General features: G+C 43.8%; 1 protein-coding gene across 1 annotated transcript in view; it reads right to left on the reverse strand.

Moving 5' to 3' along the window:
- Nucleotides 1–22,895, reverse strand: part of SH3PXD2A (SH3 and PX domains 2A) — a 354,245-nt gene that overhangs the window by 146,838 nt on the left and 184,512 nt on the right. Inside the window, exon 5 of the mRNA XM_040438015.1 lies at nt 22,598–22,689. Coding sequence (XP_040293949.1) covers nt 22,598–22,689 — 92 coding nt within the window. The remainder of the gene's footprint in view (nt 1–22,597; nt 22,690–22,895) is intronic.

Raw genomic sequence — 22,895 nt, forward strand, 5'->3', positions numbered from 1 at the left:
CTCCATAAAATATGTATGTTCTCATAATCGGCAAATATATAATGACCCCAACCACCCTGAAGTACCTCACAGCTCTGGTCATCATGCACCCAATGATGTTGTTGAGTAATTTGTCAAAAAAAAAAACACTTTGCCACAAAACCACTTTATTCCCATCGCATGCTGTATGCAAAAGGTTTGTTTGAAGTCAAGGGACCAGCAGTCCTGGCCCTCCAAATGAAGATTGCCGCACACCCTTCCCTTCTTCCCTCTTGATGGGCATCTCTGAGCTGATGTACATCAGACACTATGTGCCCAAGATCCCGTCTCACACACACACAAGCTCAGAGACGTCCATCAAGGGTTAAGAGGAGGGATGAGGGTGCAGCAAGCTTGGTTTGGATCCAGGGGCAGACTGGGAACGTAAAGTAGCCCTGGAAAAAAAACTAAAAGTGGCCCCATGTTGTAGGCAGGTCTAAATTGGCAGAAAACAGGCCAACACAAGTAGGCAGGGACAACAGAAGTAGGTGAGGCCTGCAATACCATAGTGCAGCACAAAATACCACCCTAGCAGAGCCAAATATCACAGTGCAGCATAAAATACTGCCGCCCTCACCTCAGTATTTAAAGGTGTTCTACACTTTCTTATTACTGATGATGTTTCCTTCACCTGATCGGCGGAGAGACCCTCAATCAGCTGTTTGAGAAAGCAGCGCTGCTCGCAGTAGTACCGCAGAATTCTTGCTGTTTCCCACAGGCCAGTGAGCCCCATGGCTCAGCCCCATTGAAGTGAACAAAACCCGGGACCCCCGCCGATCAGGTGCTGATGACCTGTTCAAAGGTTAGATCATTAGTAATGAAAAAAAGTGTAGAACCTCTTTAACCCCACATGCACACCCACACCCATCTGGGCATTGGTCCGACCGGAAAATTTCCCTGTAGGGTCTATGGCTAGTCCACCCTTGTTTGGAGCGTCAAGAACGCTGGTCCCTTGACTTCAAACTGACCATTTGCATATGGCACGTGAGGAGAAAAAAATGTGGTTTTGCGGTAAAATTATCCATCGGACCAATTACCCCAAAACATCGTTGGGGACAAGAACTATGTGGTAATCCAGGGGGTTGTGGGGTCATTAGAGTGGTGGCATGTTCACTTTGAATAGTATAGTAAGGATCACAGAATCAACTCCTGGGATTTCCAAAACGTAATGACTGAGGTCCACGTAGGACATAGACCTGTGACCGTTGTCTCCTGGTCGGTGTTCCGTGAGACAAGAACATAAGTAGCGCAGGGCCAATTAGGGCTTAATATAGGAGAGACCCATCCTCTATGACCTTCACAGTCAGGAAATTCTTTATTTGACCACTCAAACTACTCTTCACTGGTTTGGACTAGGGTTTGGAAAAGCAACTCATCTGTAACTGCAACTAAGCATTATTTTATTTATAAAAGAGCAATATTTTATTATACTCTTTTGCTTGTAGTCATTCTTCGACCATCATAAAACCATCCCATTACACCCGACAACAGGTGAAATACCAATGACTTTATGGTGTAGTCCTGCACAAGTTCTCCATATTTGTTCCTTTCAATCATCTACTGATGTTTTGCCCCTTTAAATGATCTCCATGATCTGCTGTAGCTTTTACTACAGGTGCATCATCACAGAACTTCAGGAACAGAATGGATTTTGAAGACATTTACTTTAACCAGATGAAAACTGAAAGAGCTATAAAAGCCTTTAAAAGCTGAAACGGCACAATAAACATTTGGAAATAGATTGTGCCAGAAAGTTAGAGCACTTGAACGGTGGCCAGTGTGACCCACCAGGATTAGATATTTCACTTATGTGATGTGCAACGCTGGAGTGGAAAGCAATGCTCCACCACCTACTTTGATTTCCCTGAGCAGTCTTTCTTTCCACATACATTGCAGCGCTTGGCAAGCATGACCCTACTTAGCACCCAGGAATGGAGAGCGGCGTCCCAGAACACAGTGGAAGGAGATTATAGTCATAGTTACCATTTCACAACAAGGAAAAAAAAATGCCTTCAACCAGCTGTGTGAGGAAAGTGGGAGTAAAGGTGAGAAACCTAAACTCTGGCTGGGTTGCTATATAATTAGTCAACGCCATATACATAGATTTCAAGCCCCGTCAGTGGCCACATTACCTGCAAAGTCAGTGGATTGTCTAGGCCTTGTAATAAAAGACAGAATGTAATGATATAACGGGGTCCTAAGTTTTCCACTTGTTTATATGCAATTTAAAAGGTCCTCCAAGGGATCTTCATGGGTGCAGTTGAGCAGGAAGGAGGGGAATACGTACATTATGTACGTGCTCCTTATCTACAGATGATGAAGTACATCAAAAGTATCCATAAAGAGCTGTAGATCTACCCCTCAAAAAGCTCACCAAAAGGCAAAGTTAGGTAGCCAATAGCTGCCAAAAGGCACAATCTCTGCTTAAAGGGTTTGGCCCATCTGGGACATTGATGGCATATCGCTAGGATATGCCATCAATGTCAAATAGGTGTAGGGTTTTTTGGGACCCGTACCTATCTCTAAAAATGGCCAAATGAGTGATCTCAGTATATGCAAAAGGTGGTCGTAAAATAGAACAATCTCACTTAATTAGGAATCCAATCAAAATATCAAATGGAAGATAAATCAATGTATCTCCATTCAAGAGAACAAGCAATTGACTTCAATAGGGCAACCTCTCAAGAACTTCACCCTTGAAGCCCAAATATGCCCATATAGAATCAACTTTGTTAGAATAATACAGTATACCACACGGACACCCTAGGTCTTGGAGGACGATGCATTTTGGCTTTTCCACAACATAGGTTGAAAAACAAGTGGTTGCGGTTGGCATAAAATTAGGTTGGCCTGTGTAATAGTACAAAAAGGTGTGATAAATACAAGGACAAGTCTGCAATGACAATTTAGCACTGCTTTAGAGAAAACCTGCATAATGCAATGCGGTTTCGAAAAGACAGGTTGTGTCTATGGAGGACCAATGCTTTAAAAAGGGTTGTCCTTCCAGGACAACCCCTTTAAGACAATGCAATAGGCTGAATAACATTGTATGGAAACAAAGACAGTATAATACAAATCTGTGCGTGTGTGACAGACAGATAGATAGATAATGAAATCCAGTTACTATGAACTCCCCATATTTTGACTCTGAGGACCAACATTTAGAAACACAGATTTCATTTGCACATTTCCAAGCAGAACACACGCTACATCTGCTAAAATAAAACAAGGGATATCAACTGAAAGTGAGCAGAAGATACAGAGAGAGGAACCGGTGACAGTGCAGATAACCCCCTTCCGCCTCTTAGGGAAGCAGCATATCAATCACTTACTTTTGTGTCTCTAGGTCTTCCTGTGTGACATTTACAAAGCAGTTTAAGGCTGCAGCGTGCTTCATCCCTACTTATAAAGCCTTCCTTCCACGACTATGTGCTTTTGGAAAGTCTGGATTTCACTAACATGAACAAAGAGCACATGATGTATTCCGTTTTCCCACCCAGCTGCATGGGAGCGGACAGCGGAGCATGTATGTACATTTTAACCCATGGGTGGTCAATATGAATAAGTGCAGATACCAACTACTCATTTTTAAGTTTAAATCAAGTAGTCTCATCTGTTCATTAGTTTATAACACTGTACAGTGTCCCTGATTTTTGGTTCTAGATTCAGGGAGAGGGTTTGTAGCCACTTTGTCCCAGAAGTATTTCACATTATCTGGAAGTTGGCAGACTATGGAACACTGAATTTGAAGTGAGCCCCTGAGGAGCCAGTGCAGAGGATGGGTGTGGTAGTGGCCCTGATGAGATGTTGTGTCATGGTGTACTTCCTTCAGGATGTTGCTCCCTGGGGATCGATGCAGTGCAAATGTAGTTTGAAGAATGAGGCCAGACGTAAAGGTATAACAGTCTCCTAGTGTATAATATAATTTTTGACACATCCAGCAGCAGTAAATACAAAGTGCAGATTCAGGCACCAAACAAGGAAGTATGGTGGCTGGTTGGATGGCAGTTTATTTGGCACTAGCAGGCTCTTGTGGACATAGGTGTCCACTGTAATATATAATGAAATTTGTCTGGCCTGGTGGTTGTTTAAGGTAGGTGGTGGTGTCTGAGCTGTAGTCCCTCACCTTGCAGCAGTGTCTGTAAAGCTGTAATTTCACTAATTACTCTGCTATCTTATCTAATTGATGCTTTCTTGAAGCGGTTTTCTTGAGTTTGCTGATATCTCATGGTGTAATCGTCTCCGGGAGAACTGGTTTCTAAATAGTCTCACAGTGGAATAAGATATGGTTACTAGCAGTAGGAGCTCTGCATGTGCTTCCTCACTTCCCTACTATCTACATTGAAACTCCCTTCTTCTCCAGATGACCCGGAACTCCCTCTCATGGCAGGAAGTAGGACCATCTGACTCCAACCAAGAGGGAAGGAACAGGATGGTTGGCCCCCCCTTAAGTGGAATGAACAGCCAATACATTAAGATATATAACAATACATATAAAACATAACAATTGCAAATACCCTCTCTGGGGTGTTGCAAATTCATCATCAATGCATTGGTGAGGCAGTTGTTGACCATGCTGCATGTATTCCTGGCAGAACGTCATCCTATAGGTATGGTTGATCATACAAATAAAATAGGGGAGCCTTCGTATTAGTCTAAACTACTAAAAACTTGGGAAGATTTCCCACAAACTGCAGCCACAGATACCGCAATACTCATGGATGCACACGACTGTCTTTGGAGTCTGGTCCGCAAACCATGGATCCACAAATACGGATAACCTTCTGTGTACATTCCATGTTTTATCATTCCCATCATCGCAATTACTATTCTCAGCCGCAGCGGACAGGAAAAGGTCATGTTCTATGATATGTGGAATTGCAAAAAATACGGATGTATGCACAGCTCCATAGAAATGAGTGGGTCAGTTTACTATCCGCAACAAATGCTGATAGCACATGGATGTAAAATGGTGAAAACTGCTGTGCCAATTTTATAGTGTGCCAAAAAATTCTTACACTTCGCAAACTAGTAACAGGGTGTGGGCAGCGGAGAATGTAATACCGTATAACAAAGCAGATTGTTATGGTGGTCAGGGCATACAGAGCGTGGGCACACCAGAAGAACAGGTAATAATGACTACATTGGAAAACCATGCCTTGATAAGACATGGAGAACCAGACAAAGGATGATAAGTCCAACGAGATGTACGGTATACAGCATGGCAATTGATGAAAGGCTAATGCAATGTAACAACCCAAATAGTGGGTGGCTGTAGTTGTTGGATCAGTGTCCTTGCCACTTAAACTGTATATCCTTGGTGTGTGGCTCAGTGCGTTTGGGTTGTCAAACTTTCATCTTCGAGTATTCACGGGGAGAGGAAGATGTTGGAATCCTCATTCCCACAATGGGTGTCTCTAACGTAAAAATCCACATTAAAGGATAAAGAAAAGCTGTTCTATGTCGCTACTGAATGGACACACTTAAAAGGCCTCATTCTAATGACAGGGGAATTGTGTATTTTTCAGTAATGGGATTTTTTTTCTTTCTAATTGCTTTCAAATGAGTTTTCTTATTCAAGTGTTGAGAGCACATGTATCCTCTCATATAGTCAATGTTATAAAGGGTTCCACCTTTAGTCAATAGCAGAGATCACGTTCTCCTGTCCAAACCTCATAAAGCTTTCTGGAGTGATAACAAAGCTTGACGTCACTTTGAAGCAAGTTCATTGCCCAAAAAAAAAAAAATGTGCAAGAAGCTGAAGAACAAAGGTCAGGAAGCGTCTGTTTATAGCATACTTAAAATCTCCTTTCACCCCAGGCCCTCCCATGGCTTGTGCTGAGATGAGAAAGTTCAAGGCACGGAATCTCTTATTTTATCCTGGTTCCTAGGAAGTCAAAAGAAGCCTGCAGCCATAAATATTCTCACATACTGCTACATCAACAGTGCAGCGACCCAGGGTGTAAATGGCTTCTCTGGCAACAGCCAGATGGAAAAGAAAGACACACCCATAATATGTAAAATATGTAGGTTATTTTGTGTGTGGAGTATTAATGCTATTGACATTGGAGGTTGTATTATAGATATGAAGCAGCTAATCCACTACTTTATTGTCTGCACAGGGATGTAACTTTAGAGGGTGCAGAAATTGAGGTTGCCCCTGTACCCTGGGGTCCATGTGGCTTTCTCTGCCAAAATGGGGAGGTCAGTGTGTTACATGTCTGGTGGGCACTGTTACAAATTTTGCATTGGAGCTACCCAAATTAGGTATATTAGTTATATGTATTGCTATGGTGTTTATCAGATTTGCCTACCTTATGTACATCTCCCCATGCTATTTATTTCAATTTGGGCTCTCTTGACCCGTTTTCACCATGTAAACCAATCCCTCTGGTTTGTTTCCTTCCTGTATGTAGCACTTCCTGTTCCTGTATCCAACCAAACCCATGATGCACTACTTTGCCACAGCTCCAGCACTGCCCTTAACAGCTCCTCCCACCCAGCTATTTACGTAGACACTCCCCTATCACTGCCCCGCCCATGGACACACAGGAAATAAGTAAGATCTGCATGGACATGGTCATGCGACCACATCCCAGAACGGAAGACAGGAGCAATAAAGGTAAATGAAATACATTACAAAATTACAGCTACCTTTATAAATTATTATCTTAAAGGATGTTGATACAAACTGGAAAACCCTTTTAAAGATACATACACATTAGATGGATGTTGGCCAAACCCTCTGATTTCAGTAGGATAAGTCATCTATTCAGTGTGTATTTAGGTGTCGAAACTGGCGTCAAGGAAGACAAAGATCAAGCTGTTGGATTTCAGCATGCCTAAACATTTGGTTCCCGGGAGATAATTTGCCACTAGAGGTGTCCAGCAGCAGTTTATTCCGCCGCGTGCATGTGTATGGTGGGTCCTAAGAAATATCTTGTTACCCAACAGCTATTTAGTGCCAACTAAAGTTTATGACCACCAGCCTTAGGCCTGTATTTACTGTATGTGTAAATCATTTCGTTGAGTAGTATCTTACAGAAGCATTAGAAGCAATATACTTTTCCTGAACAGCCTGCATTTTAATTACACATTATAAAAGTGCAAAACCCATATAAATGCACAGGGCATTTCTATGCCGCCTTTCAGAAAAGAAGCATGGCAAGGCCGGAAAGGGGGCATGACACATTTATCTTCATTTACATCATCCATCTCATATCTCTCCTCATCCATCTCTCTCCAACTCCTCTCTCCTCATCCATCTCACCTCTCTCCTCATCCATCTCACCTCTCTCTCCTCATCCATCTCACCTCTCTCTCCTCATCCATCTCACCCCTCTCTCCTCATCCATCTCACCCCTCTCTCCTCATCCATCTCACCCCTCTCTCCTCATCCATCTCACCCCTCTCTCCTCATCCATCTCACCCCTCTCTCCTCATCCATCTCACCCCTCTCTCCTCATCCATCTCACCCCTCTCTCCTCATCCATCTCACCCCTCTCTCCTCATCCATCTCACCCCTCTCTCCTCATCCATCTCACCCCTCTCTCCTCATCCATCTCACCCCTCTCTCCTCATCCATCTCACCCCTCTCTCCTCATCCATCTCACCCCTCTCTCCTCATCCATCTCACCCCTCTCTCCTCATCCATCTCACCCCTCTCTCCTCATCCATCTCACCCCTCTCTCCTCATCCATCTCACCCCTCTCTCCTCATCCATCTCACCTCTCTCTTCATCCATCTCACCTCTCTCCTCATCCATCTCACCTCTCTCCTCATCCATCTCACCTCTCTCCTCATCCATCTCACCTCTCTCCTCATCCATCTCACCTCTCTCCTCATCCATCTCATCTCTCTCCTCATCCATCTCACCTCTCTCCTCATCCATGTCATATCTCTCCTCATCCATCTCATATCTCTCCATCTTCTCTCTACTCATCTATCTCAAATCTATCTAGACATCTAAATAATGGCAGCATTGATCATAAAAAAATACTGTGTTATTATATATAATATCATATTATTCATCTTTGATAAGGATGTTACATCATACATCATTAAGCAGCTTTGGTTACCAATTATTACTGCATAAGCACAAAACGCTCTATACTAGTAGAACATAAAGTAGGGCACACAAAAGATTTCTGTGTCTTTCAAAATGGATAATAAATCTCTACCAGAATCATATTATGACTATGAGATAAGACTAATAAAATAGTTAAAATACATGAGGAATATTTACAGGACAGTGTTAACCAGTCAAGCATCTGGGGGTCTTCTTACTTCAAGAACACATCAGTCCTATAGGGCAGCAGGCAGCTGTATCACTTAATACAATGTATCACCGCACAGCTGGAATGATGACTTCACTCATATACTGTTACAAGATAAATCACTTTAATCTCTATTTTTCCATGTTAATATCTTTACCTCTGTGTCATCTCTTTGAAATTGTTTAATGTAAATATAAATGGATGTATGCATTATACTAATGTTATTCTTAGGCAGCTTTAGACTTCTACCTTCACTACAAAGCAGAAAATTCAACAATTAAGTTCAAAACGCCGCTGCTTGCACCCAAAGTGATACATATAAAAAGTTTCAAGAAACTGAGAACTTAAGTTTTGTTTGGAGGTTCCTGCTTTAAACTATCTCTACAGTGTAGACCTAGAAGGAACACTATCATCACTAATCCAGCTATACCAGGTTTATGGGACTACTCTTGCCATGAAAAATACTGAGAAGACCAATAGTAGAACTGATGCCACCTAGACTCATGTTAGTATCATACAAGGTCAGTGATTGTGCTCAAGTTCAAAGGGGTTTACCAGGACTAAAACGATGATGGACTATCCTTAGTATAGGTTGTCCATTTATAAATTGGTGGAGGCCTGACCTCTGGAACCCTGCCAATCATTATAATTAGAGTTGAGCGAAGGTTCGAGTTTAGGTTCGGGGGTTTAAGTGAGTTTTTGGCAGGTTCGAGTTTAGGTTCGGGGTTTAAGTGAATTACGTAATGGATTCCGTTGAATCCATAACGTAATTCAATGCCGGCATGCCAAACCGAATACCTTTAGAGGCATTCCATTTTGCATGCCGCATAATACAAGTGTATGGCCAGCAGAACGGAACCCTTGGAGCTGGCCATACACTTGTATTATGCGGCATGCCGGCATCAAATTACTTGATGGATTCAGTGAGAACGGAATCCATTACATAATTCACTTAAACCCCGAACCCGAATCTGCCAAAAGGCAGGTTCACTCAACCCTTATTATAATGAAGGGTCTTATCATAAGCATAGGATGCCAATAAGATGCTGCCAGGCACCTTCTATGAGAAGAAGGGAATGGCATGTTGGAATACAACATGGCCGATCCTCCTTTTCCTTTCAACTCAGTTTGGGGGAATGTTGGGGTTTAACAACCAAATCAGCAGGTTTGGCTGATGTTCACCTAATGTATATGAGCACCTTTAGAGGGCATTCACACAGCCGTATTCGTTTTGTGGTCCGCAGATTGCCATGTGTGTTCTGCATTTTGCAAATCAGCACATGCCACCCTTCATCAGAAATGCCTATTCTTGTACACAAAATAGACAAAAATAGTACATTATCTCTTTTTTTGCAGGCCGCAGAATGGACATACGTATGGGGATAGCACACGGTGTGCTGTCCGCATCTTTTGTTGCCCTATTGACATGAATGGGTGCGGCTCGGATGCAGACTAAAATTACGGTCGTGTGAATGCCCACTGAGTCCTAGAAAACCCTATTCAGGCTTTGAGTAGAGTTAGGCCCCTAATAGAGGAAATAGAAACGGCATGATGGCATTTGATTAGTTACAATGCTACCTAGGATTTACCATTATAGCAGCCAGTAGCAGGATGAGAGCAGAGGGGTAGTATTTCAAGTGCAGGAGCAATCTGGAAACCGCTAAACGGACCATGGCACTTTATCTAAGGCCTCATGCACACGAACGTATTTTCTTTCCGTGTCTGTTCTGTTTTTTTTGCCATTCATTTCAATGGGTCCGCAAAAAAAGCGGAAGTTACTCCATGTGCATTCCGTTTCCCCAAAATATAGAACATGTCCTATTATTGTCCGCATTATGGACAAGGATAGTACTGTTCTATTAGGGGCCAGCTGTTCCGTTCCACAAAATACAGAATGCACACGGACGTCATCCGTATTTTTGGCGGACCGCAAAATACATACGGTCGTGTGCATAAGGCCAAATGCTGTGGCTCCTTCGTTCTAAGGTTTGATCCAGTTTCTAGAGGTTGGCCCCTACTGATCAGACAATAATGGCATAGGGCATAAGACCATCATAGTCTATAGTGGGTAAAATCCCTTTAGGTTTGGGTTGACTGGGTTAAATGTCTTGCCCTGTACTCCACATTAATATCTGCATCACTGCAAGTCTTAAAACCAAAATGTGTATGTAGAATAATAAAACTCCTTTGAGTTCTAAGCAAACGCACAAGAAATGTGTAGGCTACAAAAGCCCTAGAGGTATAAAAGAAAAAACAACAATCTAGCAATATTATACACGTAAAATGAAAGTACAAAAACATTTTTTACTGACTGTTTACTTACCCTGCCCCAATACCCTAAAGGCACCTATTTTAAAAGTATCAGATTCTACAAGCTAAGAAACATCACAAAGGGACCTTCTTCACCAACACAGTTTGGCAGCTCTCCTCGCCTCCACATTTAAATGGCACATCTGCTAAATACCAGATGCCTGAAAGCCTGTCTTTATCTTGTGTCCCTTACAGAACTCCCACTCCTCTTGACCTCACTGCCGGGAACACAGCGGCTTCATCCAGACTGTTAACCTACGCCGCTTCTCAGTAACAGGCCCAATTTATTTTGCCATCAGTTTTACTGCTTTCAGTAAAATCGTAGAACACATGCACAGTGTCTTGGGACAATAATGCGTAAAAACGAAATCGTATTTCCATGTTAACCCAAGTGAATACGAGGATTTAGGATGGTCAATGGGGCCGGAGCCGGGAGCACGCGTGCACTAGTGGCAGCACGGATCCGAACAGCCTGCAGGAGTACCTTGCCGCTAGTGTGAAAGTACCCTTAAAGGTTGCCATAGATTGGAACTAAAAAACTGTCCAAAATATAAGTCCCAGGTGAAACTTTCTCCTTCATTGATGTCATGACTTAAAGGGAACCTGTCATCAATTTTATGCCTCACTTAGGGCCACATAAATTAGTGACAGAAAGCGGTGTGTTACTCATGAGCTAAAAGTAAGTGGTTGCCGAGAACCAGCATCATAATCATTGCAGCCCAGGCCTTGAAAAGAGTCAAATCTACCCGAGAAGAGTCCTGGTTATTCCTAATCTCCTGCACTCTGACCCATCTGCTGATGATTGGCAGTTCTCTCCTAGAGAGAAAGGGAGAAAACTAGGTAGAAGACTGTCAGCCATCAGCAGATGGGCAGGAGAGCAGGAATTCATGAATACCCATGACTCTTCTCAGGTGGCCGTGACTCTTTTCCAGGCCCAGTCTGCAACGTTTGTGATGTTGGTTCTCGGCAACCACTTACTTTTAATTTAAAAATGATGGACCGCAGAAATAAAATCACCTGTCTGTACTTTATGCTGCCGTTAGTATGGACAGCATAACGGTGATGACAGGTTCCCTTTAACTACCCTGGACCCAGTGATGCTTAACTTTAAAACATGAGCTAACAGAGGCCATGGAAAAGCATCTGAGGATGCAACGTTGACCATGTGCTATGGACTCTACTCTCATGCAAGTACAGGTAAAGAAAAAGTAGAAAAGTGCAGCTCACTAAGCAGGAGACTTCCCTCTGATGACGTCTTTCGGGCTTGGAGCACCGGGGTGGGAAGACGCTCATGAATGTGTGAGCAAAAGACAATCCAAACCATAGGAATAGGATTTCAAAGTGGGCTTTGCTACCGAGGTACCAGCCAGTACCAAAGCCCACTTCGGATCCCTATTTTAAAATGTTTTTAAATACCCATATATGAACACAGTAGTAAGTCACCGAAGTCTCACAAGATGAAACTGAGCCAATACATTTTAAGGCTGTACGGAAACCGTATTAACATCAAAGTCTTTGAACGAGATCTACGCTCTGAAACGCCATTCGCTCAAGCCTATTTGTAATGGAAATCGTAATATTTCAACCCCATTAAATCACATAAGGCTTAGGGTCCATTCACACGTCCGCATGAATGGATCCGCATCCATTCTGCAATTTTGCGGAACGGGGGCGCGGATCCATTCCTTTCAATTGGGGCTGCAAAACAGTGTGCTGTCCAGATCCGTAGTTCCGTTCCACGGCCCCGCAACAAAAGGTAGAGCATGTCCTATTCTTGCCCACAGCCACGGACAAGAATAGGCATTTCTATCAAAGTGCCAGCTATGTGTGGTCCGCAAAATGCGGAACGCACATGGCCGGTGTCCGTGTTTTGTGGATCCACAATTTGCAGACCGCAAAACACTTGCAGACGTGTGAATGGACCCTTAGTTTTCGTGGGTGAGCAGCAATGCAGTTGCCGCAAACCTGCTTACACAAAGCAGCCAAAGGCTGGAAGAATTAGTTGGATAACGGAGGTACAGGCGTCTGCTTGTTCATCGGGCGATTGTCGGCACAGTTATATTGGGCAATTATTGGGAATGATCGCTCATTTAAATGCCCATCTCCAATATTATCTCCATGTAAAAGGCTTTATCCGACCGCTCAAGTTATTTTCCCACACGTACGGCAGGAGAATCATTGCAGACACTTGGGAAAACGCTGCTGATAAAGGATTGTCACAGACATGAAAGCAACTTTACGGCTGTCTGCGAAACGTCAGCAAAAAAGAAGCCTGCTAGACGGACTAGTGACTTCTAGGAGAATGCGGAGTACGAGGGCCTCTGATCTAAGGCGGCTTTCACAAAGCAACTGATGTCCAGTTTTCTATTGTGATCATATATCCTCCTGTTAAGAAGTCAGTTGGTTTTATCTGTCAAGTGATTCATGGTCCTATCTTACAACGATGTCCAGATGGAGATTTCATTATCTCCAGTCATTTGAGAGCAGTCTCTAAAGTCTAGAAATCTTCACTTTATTATTCAGGACCTAAAATGCTACAGTGTGGACAAAGTAATACAGCGGGACATTTCTAATGATTATTTTATGACTCTATAATATATGTCACTATTTAGGCTATTTTAGACTCACATCTTGATATATAAAGGTTTTTGACATATGCGCCAAAAAAGCTCCAGACAAAACATATCCTTAGGGCCTAATGCACTTGACAGATGGCAAAACGGCGTCGTTTTTTGCATACACTGGGCCAGTAAAAATCCCTCAACATAAGCCACTGTATAGCTATATGGTGTCATACATCACAGCCTTCCACTGGAGACTTAAGTTTGGGGATAAGGCTACTTTCACACTAGCGTTTCTATTTTCCGGTATTGATATCCGTCATAGGGGCTCAATACCGGAGAAAAACTCTTCCGTTTTTGTCCCCATTCATTATCAAAGGGGACAAAACGTAACTGAACAGAACGGAGTGCTCCAAAATGCATTCCTTTCTCATACAGGAGAGTAAAGCGCAGCATGCTGCAGTTTTCTTTCCGTCCTGGGATGCAGAACAAGACGGATCCATCATGACCCACAATGCAAGTCAATGGGGACGGATCCGTTTTCTCTGACACTATCTGACACAATAGAAAACGGTTCCGTCCCCCATTGACTTTCAGTTCATGATGGATCCGTCTTGGCTATGTTAAAGATAATACAATGGGATCCATTCATAACGGATGCAGACAGTTGTATTATCAGTAACGGAAGCGTTTTTGCTGAACCCTGCCAGATCCAGCAAAAACACTAGTGTGAAAGTAGCCTTACTCCTGGAACCTCCAACAGAAGAGGAAAAAATATGTGACGAGTACATTACAGTTTCATTGCCTGCTGGAAGATTTTCTGGGACTTTTTAGAGAAACTGTAAGAAAATAAATAATCTGACTTTTGCCAATCTATTAATATAGCGTCTTAAAGGGGTTATTAATATATAAACTGAAAATAAAACATCTTAGGGTACTTTCACACTAGCGTTTTTGTTTTCCGGCATAGAGTTGCGTCCTAGGGGCTCAAATCCGGAAAAAAACTGATCAGTTTTATCCTAATGCATTCTGAATGGAGAGCAATCCGTTCAGTATACTGTACATCAGGATGCATCAGTTCAGTCCCTCTTACGTTTTTTGGATGGAGAAAATACCGCTGCAGTTTTCTCTCCGGCCAAAAATCCTGAACACTTGCCGGAATGCCGGATCCAACATTGTGTGTTCCGGCAAAACAGATTTGGCTTTCTGGTCTGCGCATGCACAGACCTTTAAAAATGCAAAAATAAATAACACCGGAGAGACGGATCCGTTATTTTAATGCATTTGTCAGACGGATCCGCATCCAGATCCGTCAGACAAATGCCATCAGTTTGCGTCCGGATTGCCGGATTGCCTAAAGGAAAAGCCTGCGGGAATCCTCTGCCGCAAGTGTGAAAGTACTCTTATAGTACATGAGAATCTCTTTCTAACAAAGCTAGAACCAGCCCTGAACCTCAATGGCTCCAATTGCTTTGCTAGATTTTCTTCAGGGTAGCAGCTCAGGGGGTGTGCACTTTCTGCTGCAGCTCAGCGGGTGTGCACTTTCTGCTGCAGCTCAGGGGGTGTGCACTTTCTGCTGCAGCTCAGCGGGTGTGCACTTTCTGCTGCAGCTCTCTTTCTGAAACTGTCACAGCTTCTAACAGTAGATATAACTGGTGGCAGTTGAAGGATGGAAGTGAGCATGTGTGACCACCATAGTAGGTGGACGTGCACAGTACTATCAGATAAAATACCAGGAGCCATTATAATGAAGTAAAGAGGATATCTCACAACTGGAGCATTTTCGTAACAGACTGGCCTGGACAGGAATGTCCAGTCTTCCGTGTGCTTATCACAGAACACAATTATAAACCCCCATTAAAACATGTTTTAATGGGGGTTTATAATTTTGTTCTGTGATAATACTTTGAAACCTCTGATGATTTGCAACAGTGATAGCCTTCTGTGTGCTCCTACAAAAAGACCGGGCATGTCCTATACCTATTACAATATAGGTCACAAGGACTTCTGTGACCTATATGGTAAATCAAAGAAAACTTCTAGCCTTCCCAGTCATTTACTTATTAGAAGTTGCAGTGTAAGAACAGTACAAAAGACTGAAGGCCCTATTACACTGACAGATAATCCCTAGCAAACGTTCATGGCAATGATCATTAGCGATGATCGAGCAAACTGGTAATTAGAGTCTTTCAACACGTTTAAAACTAATCGTTTGCCGGCGGCAGATCATGCCACGTAATCGCGATCTGCTGCCGGCAAACAATCAATCAGTATGATGAGGAGCGATGGCACAGAGATGGCTCATCCCCATACTGAGGAGGAGATCATTGCATGTAATAGCAGCGGTCTCCTCCGCTAGCGAACGCTTCCCTCCCGACAATCGCCTGCTTAATCGGCGGGTGTAATAGGACCTTTACAGCCAGAAATGAATTCACATTACTCATTGCACTTAACTGAGCAGGATATTGGACCGAAGATAAATGAGGCAGCATCGAGCACCACAAGAGAAGTAATGAAGTCAGGTTACGGATGCAACAACTGACTGATCGCTGCTCAATTACCCTCAGGCCTCAGTGAACACGGCTAGAAGAACGACTCCGCGTCAGGCTCTTTTATGTTCTTGGCAGTTAATCTGATGTGTTTTGGTGAGTTAGTGGGAGAAAAGCCCCAGAAATGTTGGCCTCCTAACACGGTATAATACCAGTTGGACAGTTACTAAGATAAGGAGTAAGAACCTCACTAATGTGTCCATAGGTTCAGGTGGAACACCTGTTAGGAGAATAGGCTACTCTACTGAACAGCAAGGCGCCTCTATGGGAAGGAGCCAGATACTGGCTTTCTTCTTCATAATCTGGCTGGTGGGATTCTGACTTGTTACAGATTTCAACATATCACATCAGGGGCATCGGCAGAAGTAATAAGGTCTGAAGGAGCACTATAAGGGCTCTGCAAGATGTACTAATGGTTTTCTATTCATGTTGCATCAACCATAATGGTATATATTAGGTTACATCCACATCTGCATGACCGAGTTGTGGTCCTCTGTTCAGATCTGAATTATCGTATGCATCATAACCGCCCGGGCCCACCAGTCACTATAATGCCGGGGTGGCCAACCCGTGGCTCTTGAGCCGCATGCGGCTCTTTGCTTCTTCAAGTGCGGCTCTAGCTGTGGAGCCAGGAAGCAGTCAGGCGGCTCACTCTCCACCCCATGCTCAGATCTCTTTTCCTGATCGGACACTGTTCCTACTTTGCAGCTCCAGCTCACTCTCCACTACGTCCTGATGCACACAGTGTGAGAACCTAGTACGTGGAGACACGGTCTAGGACCTGACCTTGTGCTCTTCAGGTCACAGTGGGGAGCGTGTCAGACCTGCAGAGTAGCAGGAGCCCAGTGCCTGATCAGGAGAGGGAAGAGGTTTTTTAAATTATAGAACCGAGCATGGGGGTCTGATTTAAGCATGGGGGGTCCTGATCTGGGCAATGGGGGACTGATCTGAGCATGGAGGTGGGGTCCTGGTCTAAGCAAAGGGGGTCTGATCTGAGCATGGGGGGGGGCAGATCTGAGAAGGGGGGAGATCTGAGCACTGAGGGTCTGACACAGAGTCTGATCCGAGCATTGGGGGTCTTATTTTGGGGATCTGATTTGGAGGTCTGATGAAGTTTGGGGATCTTATTTTAGGTCAGATAAGGATTGGGGATCTGATTTAGGAGTCTGACCTGAGGTCTGATGAAAAATATATTTTTTATTTTTTTTCTCTGCAAATGAAAAATAAGAAAAAAAATACTTTGATCAGACCTCGGATTAGATGAAAAATCTTTTTTTTTCTCTTATTTTTCTTTGTTAAAACCTAGGTGCATCTTGTAGGGCGAAAAATGTTTTTTTGGCTCTTTGTGTCTGTAAGGTTGGCCACCCCTGCTATAATGGGATCTGTCGGGTTTCTGCCATGAATGCATGCAGCGGTATTTTTGTGGCAGAAAGCTGACATTCATTCTGGAAATCTGTCTGGTTCCCACTATGGTGAATTGGAATCCAGCGGGGCCTGGCAGTGTCTGGCTATGCCAGATATGGCAATTCCAGTAGTCCACTCCTCTGCCAAGCGGACTGCCAGAATACCATACTGCAGATGTAAACCTAGCCTTTGGGCTGTATTACCCCAACAGATTTTCAATCATTGGTCAGATAGCCTATTACAGATCTTTTGGTACACACACCAACTATTGGTCTGATTGGATAGAAATTGGTCAGATAATCTGTTGGTGTAATACAGGCCTAAGCTCCATACTATGACTCTCTAGTAAATCCTTTATCTGATGCATCACAATCAATTGTGAATTTCCCTGTGCAGCTCCACCTGCGCTTTGTCCCCTCCTCAAATGAGATAGATAGACAAATCAATATAGGAGATAGATGAGATACATAGATCTGAAATAGATAGGCGATATACACTGCTCAAAAAAATTAAGGGAACACTTAAACAACACAATGTAACTCCAAGTCAATCACACTTCTGTGAAATCAAACTGTCCACTTAGGAAGCAACACTGAGTGACAATCAATTTCACATGCTGTTGTGCAAATGGGATAGACAACAGTGGGAAATTATAGGCAATTAGCAAGACACCCCCAATAAAGGAGTGGTTCTACAGGTGGTGACCACAGATCACTTCTCAGTTCCTATGCTTCCTGGCTGATGTTTTGGTCACTTTTGAATGCTGGCGGTGCTTTCACTCTAGTGGTAGCCTGAGACGGAGTCTACAACCCACACAAGTGGCTCAGGTAGTGCAGCTTATCCAGGATGGCACATCAATGCGAGCTGTGGCAAGAAGGTTTGCTGTGTCTGTCAGCGTAGTGTCCAGAGCATGGAGGCGCTACCAGGAGACAGGCCAGTACATCAGGAGATGTGGAGGAGGCCGTAGGAGGGCAACAACCCAGCAGCAGGACCGCTACCTCCACCTTTGTGCAAGGAGGAACAGGAGGAGCACTGCCAGAGCCCTGCAAAATGACCTCCAGCAGGCCACAAATGTTCATGTGTCTGCTCAAACGGTCAGAAACAGACTCCATGAGGGTGATATGAGGGCCCGACGTCCACAGGTGGGGGTTGTGCTTACAGCCCAACACCGTGCAGGACGTTTGGCATTTGCCAGAGAACACCAAGATTGGCAAATTCGCCACTGGCGCCCTGTGCTCTTCACAGATGAAAGCAGGTTCACACTGAGCACATGTGACAGACGTGACAGAGTCTGGAGACGCCGTGGAGAACGTTCTGCTGCCTGCAACATCCTCCAGCATGACCGGTTTGGCATTGGGTCAGTAATGGTCTGGGGTGGCATTTCTTTGGAGGGCCGAACAGCCCTCCATGTGCTCGCCAGAGGTAGCCTGACTGCCATTAGGTACCGAGATGAGATCCTCAGACCCCTTGTGAGACCATATGCAGGTGCGGTTGGCCCTGGGTTCCTCCTAATGCAAGACAATGCTAGACCTCATGTGGCTGGAGTGTGTCAGCAGTTCCTGCAAGATGAAGGCATTGATGTAATGGACTGGCCCGCCCGTTCCCCAGACCTGAATCCAATTGAGCACATCTGGGACATCATGTCTCGCTCTATCCACCAACGTGACGTTGCACCACAGACTGTCCAGGAGTTGGCAGATGCTTTAGTCCAGGTCTGGGAGGAGATCCCTCAGGAGACCTCCCGCCACCTCATCAGGAGCATGCACAGGCGTTGTAGGGAGGTCATACAGGCACGTGGAGGCCACACACACTACTGAGCCTCATTTTGACTTGTTTTAAGGACATTACATCAAAGTTGGATCAGCCTGTAATGTGTTTTTCCACTTTCATTTTGAGTGTGACTCCAAATCCAGACCTCCATGGGTTGAAAAATTTGATTTCCATTTAAAATTTTTGTGTGATTTTGTTGTCAGCACATTCAACTATGTAAAGAACAAAGTATTTCAGAAGAATATTTAATTAATTCAGATCTAGGATGTGTTATTTTTGTGTTCCCTTTATTTTTTTGAGCAGTGTATTTGAGATAGATACATAAATGGATATGAGATAGAGAGAGAGATAGAGAGATAGATAGACAGATAGATAGATAGATACGAGATAGACAGAATGATAGACATACATATAGACATTCAGAAAGACAGACGATAGAAGATAGATGAGATACATACAGTACAGACCAAAAGTTTGGACACACCTTCTCATTCAAAGAGTTTTCTTTATTTTCATGACTATGAAGGCATCAAAACTATGAATTAACACATGTGGAATTATATACATAACAAACGAGTGTGAAACAACTGAAAATATGTCATATTCTAGGTTCTTCAAAGTAGCCACCTTTTGCTTTGATTACTGCTTTGCACACTCTTGGCATTCTCTTGATGAGCTTCAAGAGGTAGTCCCCTGAAATGGTCTTCCAACAGTCTTGAAGGAGTTCCCAGAGATGCTTAGCACTTGTTGGCCCTTTTGCCTTCACTCTGCGGTCCAGCTCACCCCAAACCATCTCGATTGGGTTCAGGTCCGGTGACTGTGGAGGCCAGGTCATCTGGCGCAGCACCCCATCACTCTCCTTCATGGTCAAATAGCCCTTACTTTCAAAGTTTTCCCAATTTTTCGGCTGACTGACTGACCTTCATTTCTTAAAGTAATGATGGCCACTAGTTTTTCTTTACTTAGCTGCTTTTTTCTTGCCATAATACAAATTCTAACAGTCTATTCAGTAGGACTATCAGCTGTGTATCCACCTGACTTCTCCTCAACGCAACTGATGGTCCCAACCCCATTTATAAGGCAAGAAATCCCACTTATTAAACCTGACAGGGCACACCTGTGAAGGGAAAACCGTTTCAGGGGACTACCTCTTGAAGCTCATCAAGAGAATGCCAAGAGTGTGCAAAGCAGTAATCAAAGCAAAAGGTGGCTACTTTGAAGAACCTAGAATAGGACATATTTTCAGTTGTTTCACACTTGTTTGTTATGTATATAATTCCACATGTGTTAATTCATAGTTTTGATGCCTTCATAGTCATGAAAATAAAGAAAACTCTTTGAATGAGAAGGCGTGTCCAAACTTTTGGTCTGTACTGTAGATCTGAAATAGATAGGAGACAAATAGACAGACAGACACCGTGTTTCTCCAAAAATAAGACAGGGTCTTATATTATTTTTTTCTCTGAAAAAGGGGTACGGCTTATTATTGGGGTAGGGCTTATTTTGGCTCCATGAACATATTTTATATAGACACATGCCAATTACAGAACAGTCCCTGGACAGTGTTTATATTAAATATGACTATAACCCCCCTCATCCATAGGAATGCACGTATATACTGCAGTACATGGGTGTATGCTTATGGATGAGGGGGTTATAGTCATATTTGCCACACAGTTTTCATTCTGGTACTGTATATTGCCCCTGAGCTGTCCTTACCCAAGGGACCTAGGCAGCAATCTACGGTACCAGGGAGAGCAGATACGGCACGGGAGAGATGTAGGGAGATCCTCCTGCTGCCTCCTTTATGTAACTACTCCAAATGCAGGCTAGCGCTGCGACAAGCAGCTCATTTGCCGGGCAAGGAGTGCGCCCGATCCCAATATAGGGGAAACTCCAAAGCGAACATAGGTGCCGCATACAGCAGGCAATATTCGAGCAGCCCCCAATAAGATGTGAAAAATCCTACTCAGGTATACAGAGACTACACTAATATGAGCAAATGTGAGGGCCAGATACAAAGCACCTCGGAGAAAAAGCCTATAAACAGTGTTAGAGACAACAGTAATAGTAAATACTAGAATAGTAAAAACTAAAACATATTACCTAAAGTTTAGTAGGACCACAAAAAGGATCGGACACTGGACCGGCAAAGAGCGCACCCCGACGCGCGTTTCGCTCCGCTTTTTCAAGGGGCGTACTTATGTAAGTAAGAACGTGCGGGCTGGCGGCAGTACAGGGCATACAGAGAAGCCGTCAGCCCAACGTGAAAGTAAATGGGAGGCGCGGGCTGCCATTATAATTTAGCATTTAGTGAAGCCACCAGCCCGCCCGTCAGGTGCTGCTTAGTGCCGCGATGTATGGCTGGCGGCTTCACTTAAGCCTAATTCACTGAAGCCTGAAGTTTCATGGCAGCTCAGGAGCCATTAGTGAGCGCTCCTGAGCTGCTGCAGCCCGCACATTTCCCCCACCTTCCCTTTATATAAAATAAAATACGACTGTATCTAGGGCTTATTTTTGGAGTAGGGCTTATATTTTAAGCCTACTCCAAAAACCCTGCAAAATAGCGCTAGGGCCTTTTATCGGGGTAGGGCTTATTTTTGGAGAAACACGGCAGATCGATAGATAGATAGATAGAGTTCATATATAAGAATCCGAATCAATAGACTATCTCTTCATGGTTAGCAATCTACCAGTTCGCCCACAGCTTTGGTTTTTCTAGGAAACTCTGTCCAGAATAAATAATGACGACATACTGGTGGCTACAAATGGGCTGGAAAAATCACTCAGGCCTAGGAGCCAAAATACATGGAGAAATAGTAACTGCTGCCATCTAAGTTTTGGGTCCTCATGTCTGTTTATCCTGACAGATGCACATTTTCCTAGTCCAGTAACACATTCTGCTGCCTAACACCCGATCCTTCTCAAAATGAGAACATTCATGTTGAGGTTCCAACGTTTAAAACTATTTTAAGGGGTTTTTCATCCTCCGGATATTGATGACTTATCCTTAGGATAAATTAAGAATATGTGAGAGGTGAGGGTCCCCCACCCTGCATCCCCACCAATCACCTTTTCCCTGCAGCCTCCAGTGATGTAACTAGCACTGTTAATAGAGAGGGAACAACAGCGCCGTTCTAAGTGTAGTGGCTGTGCTGGGTTACTGCAGCTCATCTCCCACTGAAGTGAATGGCACAACCGCTACACTTTGAACGGAGCCGTTGTTCCCTCTCCATTCACAGCGCTAGTTCCAGTGACGGAGGCTGCAGGTGATCAGTCGGAGGTGGGGGGGGTGTCGGACCTTCACTGATCGCATATTAATGACCTATCCTGAGGATAGGTCATCAATATCAGGGGCATGGAAAACCACTTTACCAGTTTAATGGCTCTGAAGAAATTCTGTTTCACTTATTTTGCATTGATGTTGATAAAAAATATGTCAATCAATAAGTCGGACTGGACTCCAGCATAGAACGCAGAGATTTATATCAGATTATACTGAATCCTATCCCACAAAACTGTATATCAATGTACTCGGCTCCTCCTGCTCTTTACCATGCTGTCCACAGATAGAATTCTGCTGGACTGCACTTACTAGGGACATTGCACAACGGTGTCTTATGCCAGTTATTAGTGTTAGTTCATTCCCAAATGTAATGTTTTTAACGCATAAAAGCAATGCAGAATGCACAAAAAAAACTCTACTTACTCTTTTGGTGGATCCAGATCTTCAGGTCGGGCTTCAAAGAACCTTAAGACCTCTTCACATCGTGATATATGTGTCGGTAATTTAACTAAAGCCTGCAAAGAAAGAAATAACCCATAAAGCTGTTGCTGCACAAAGAGGATATTACGTACATTAGTGATAATCGAGCATGCTCGGCCGAACAATTGTTCGGCTCGAGCATCTCGATGCTCGCCACATGGCAGTACTCGGTCGAGTACCACATGTGCTCGAGAGCAATGCTCGAGTCTGCTCCCCGCACGTTTCTTGGCTGCTATGCAGC

This window comes from Bufo bufo, chromosome 6 (assembly GCF_905171765.1).
Source record: "Bufo bufo chromosome 6, aBufBuf1.1, whole genome shotgun sequence".
Lineage (NCBI taxonomy): Eukaryota > Metazoa > Chordata > Amphibia > Anura > Bufonidae > Bufo > Bufo bufo.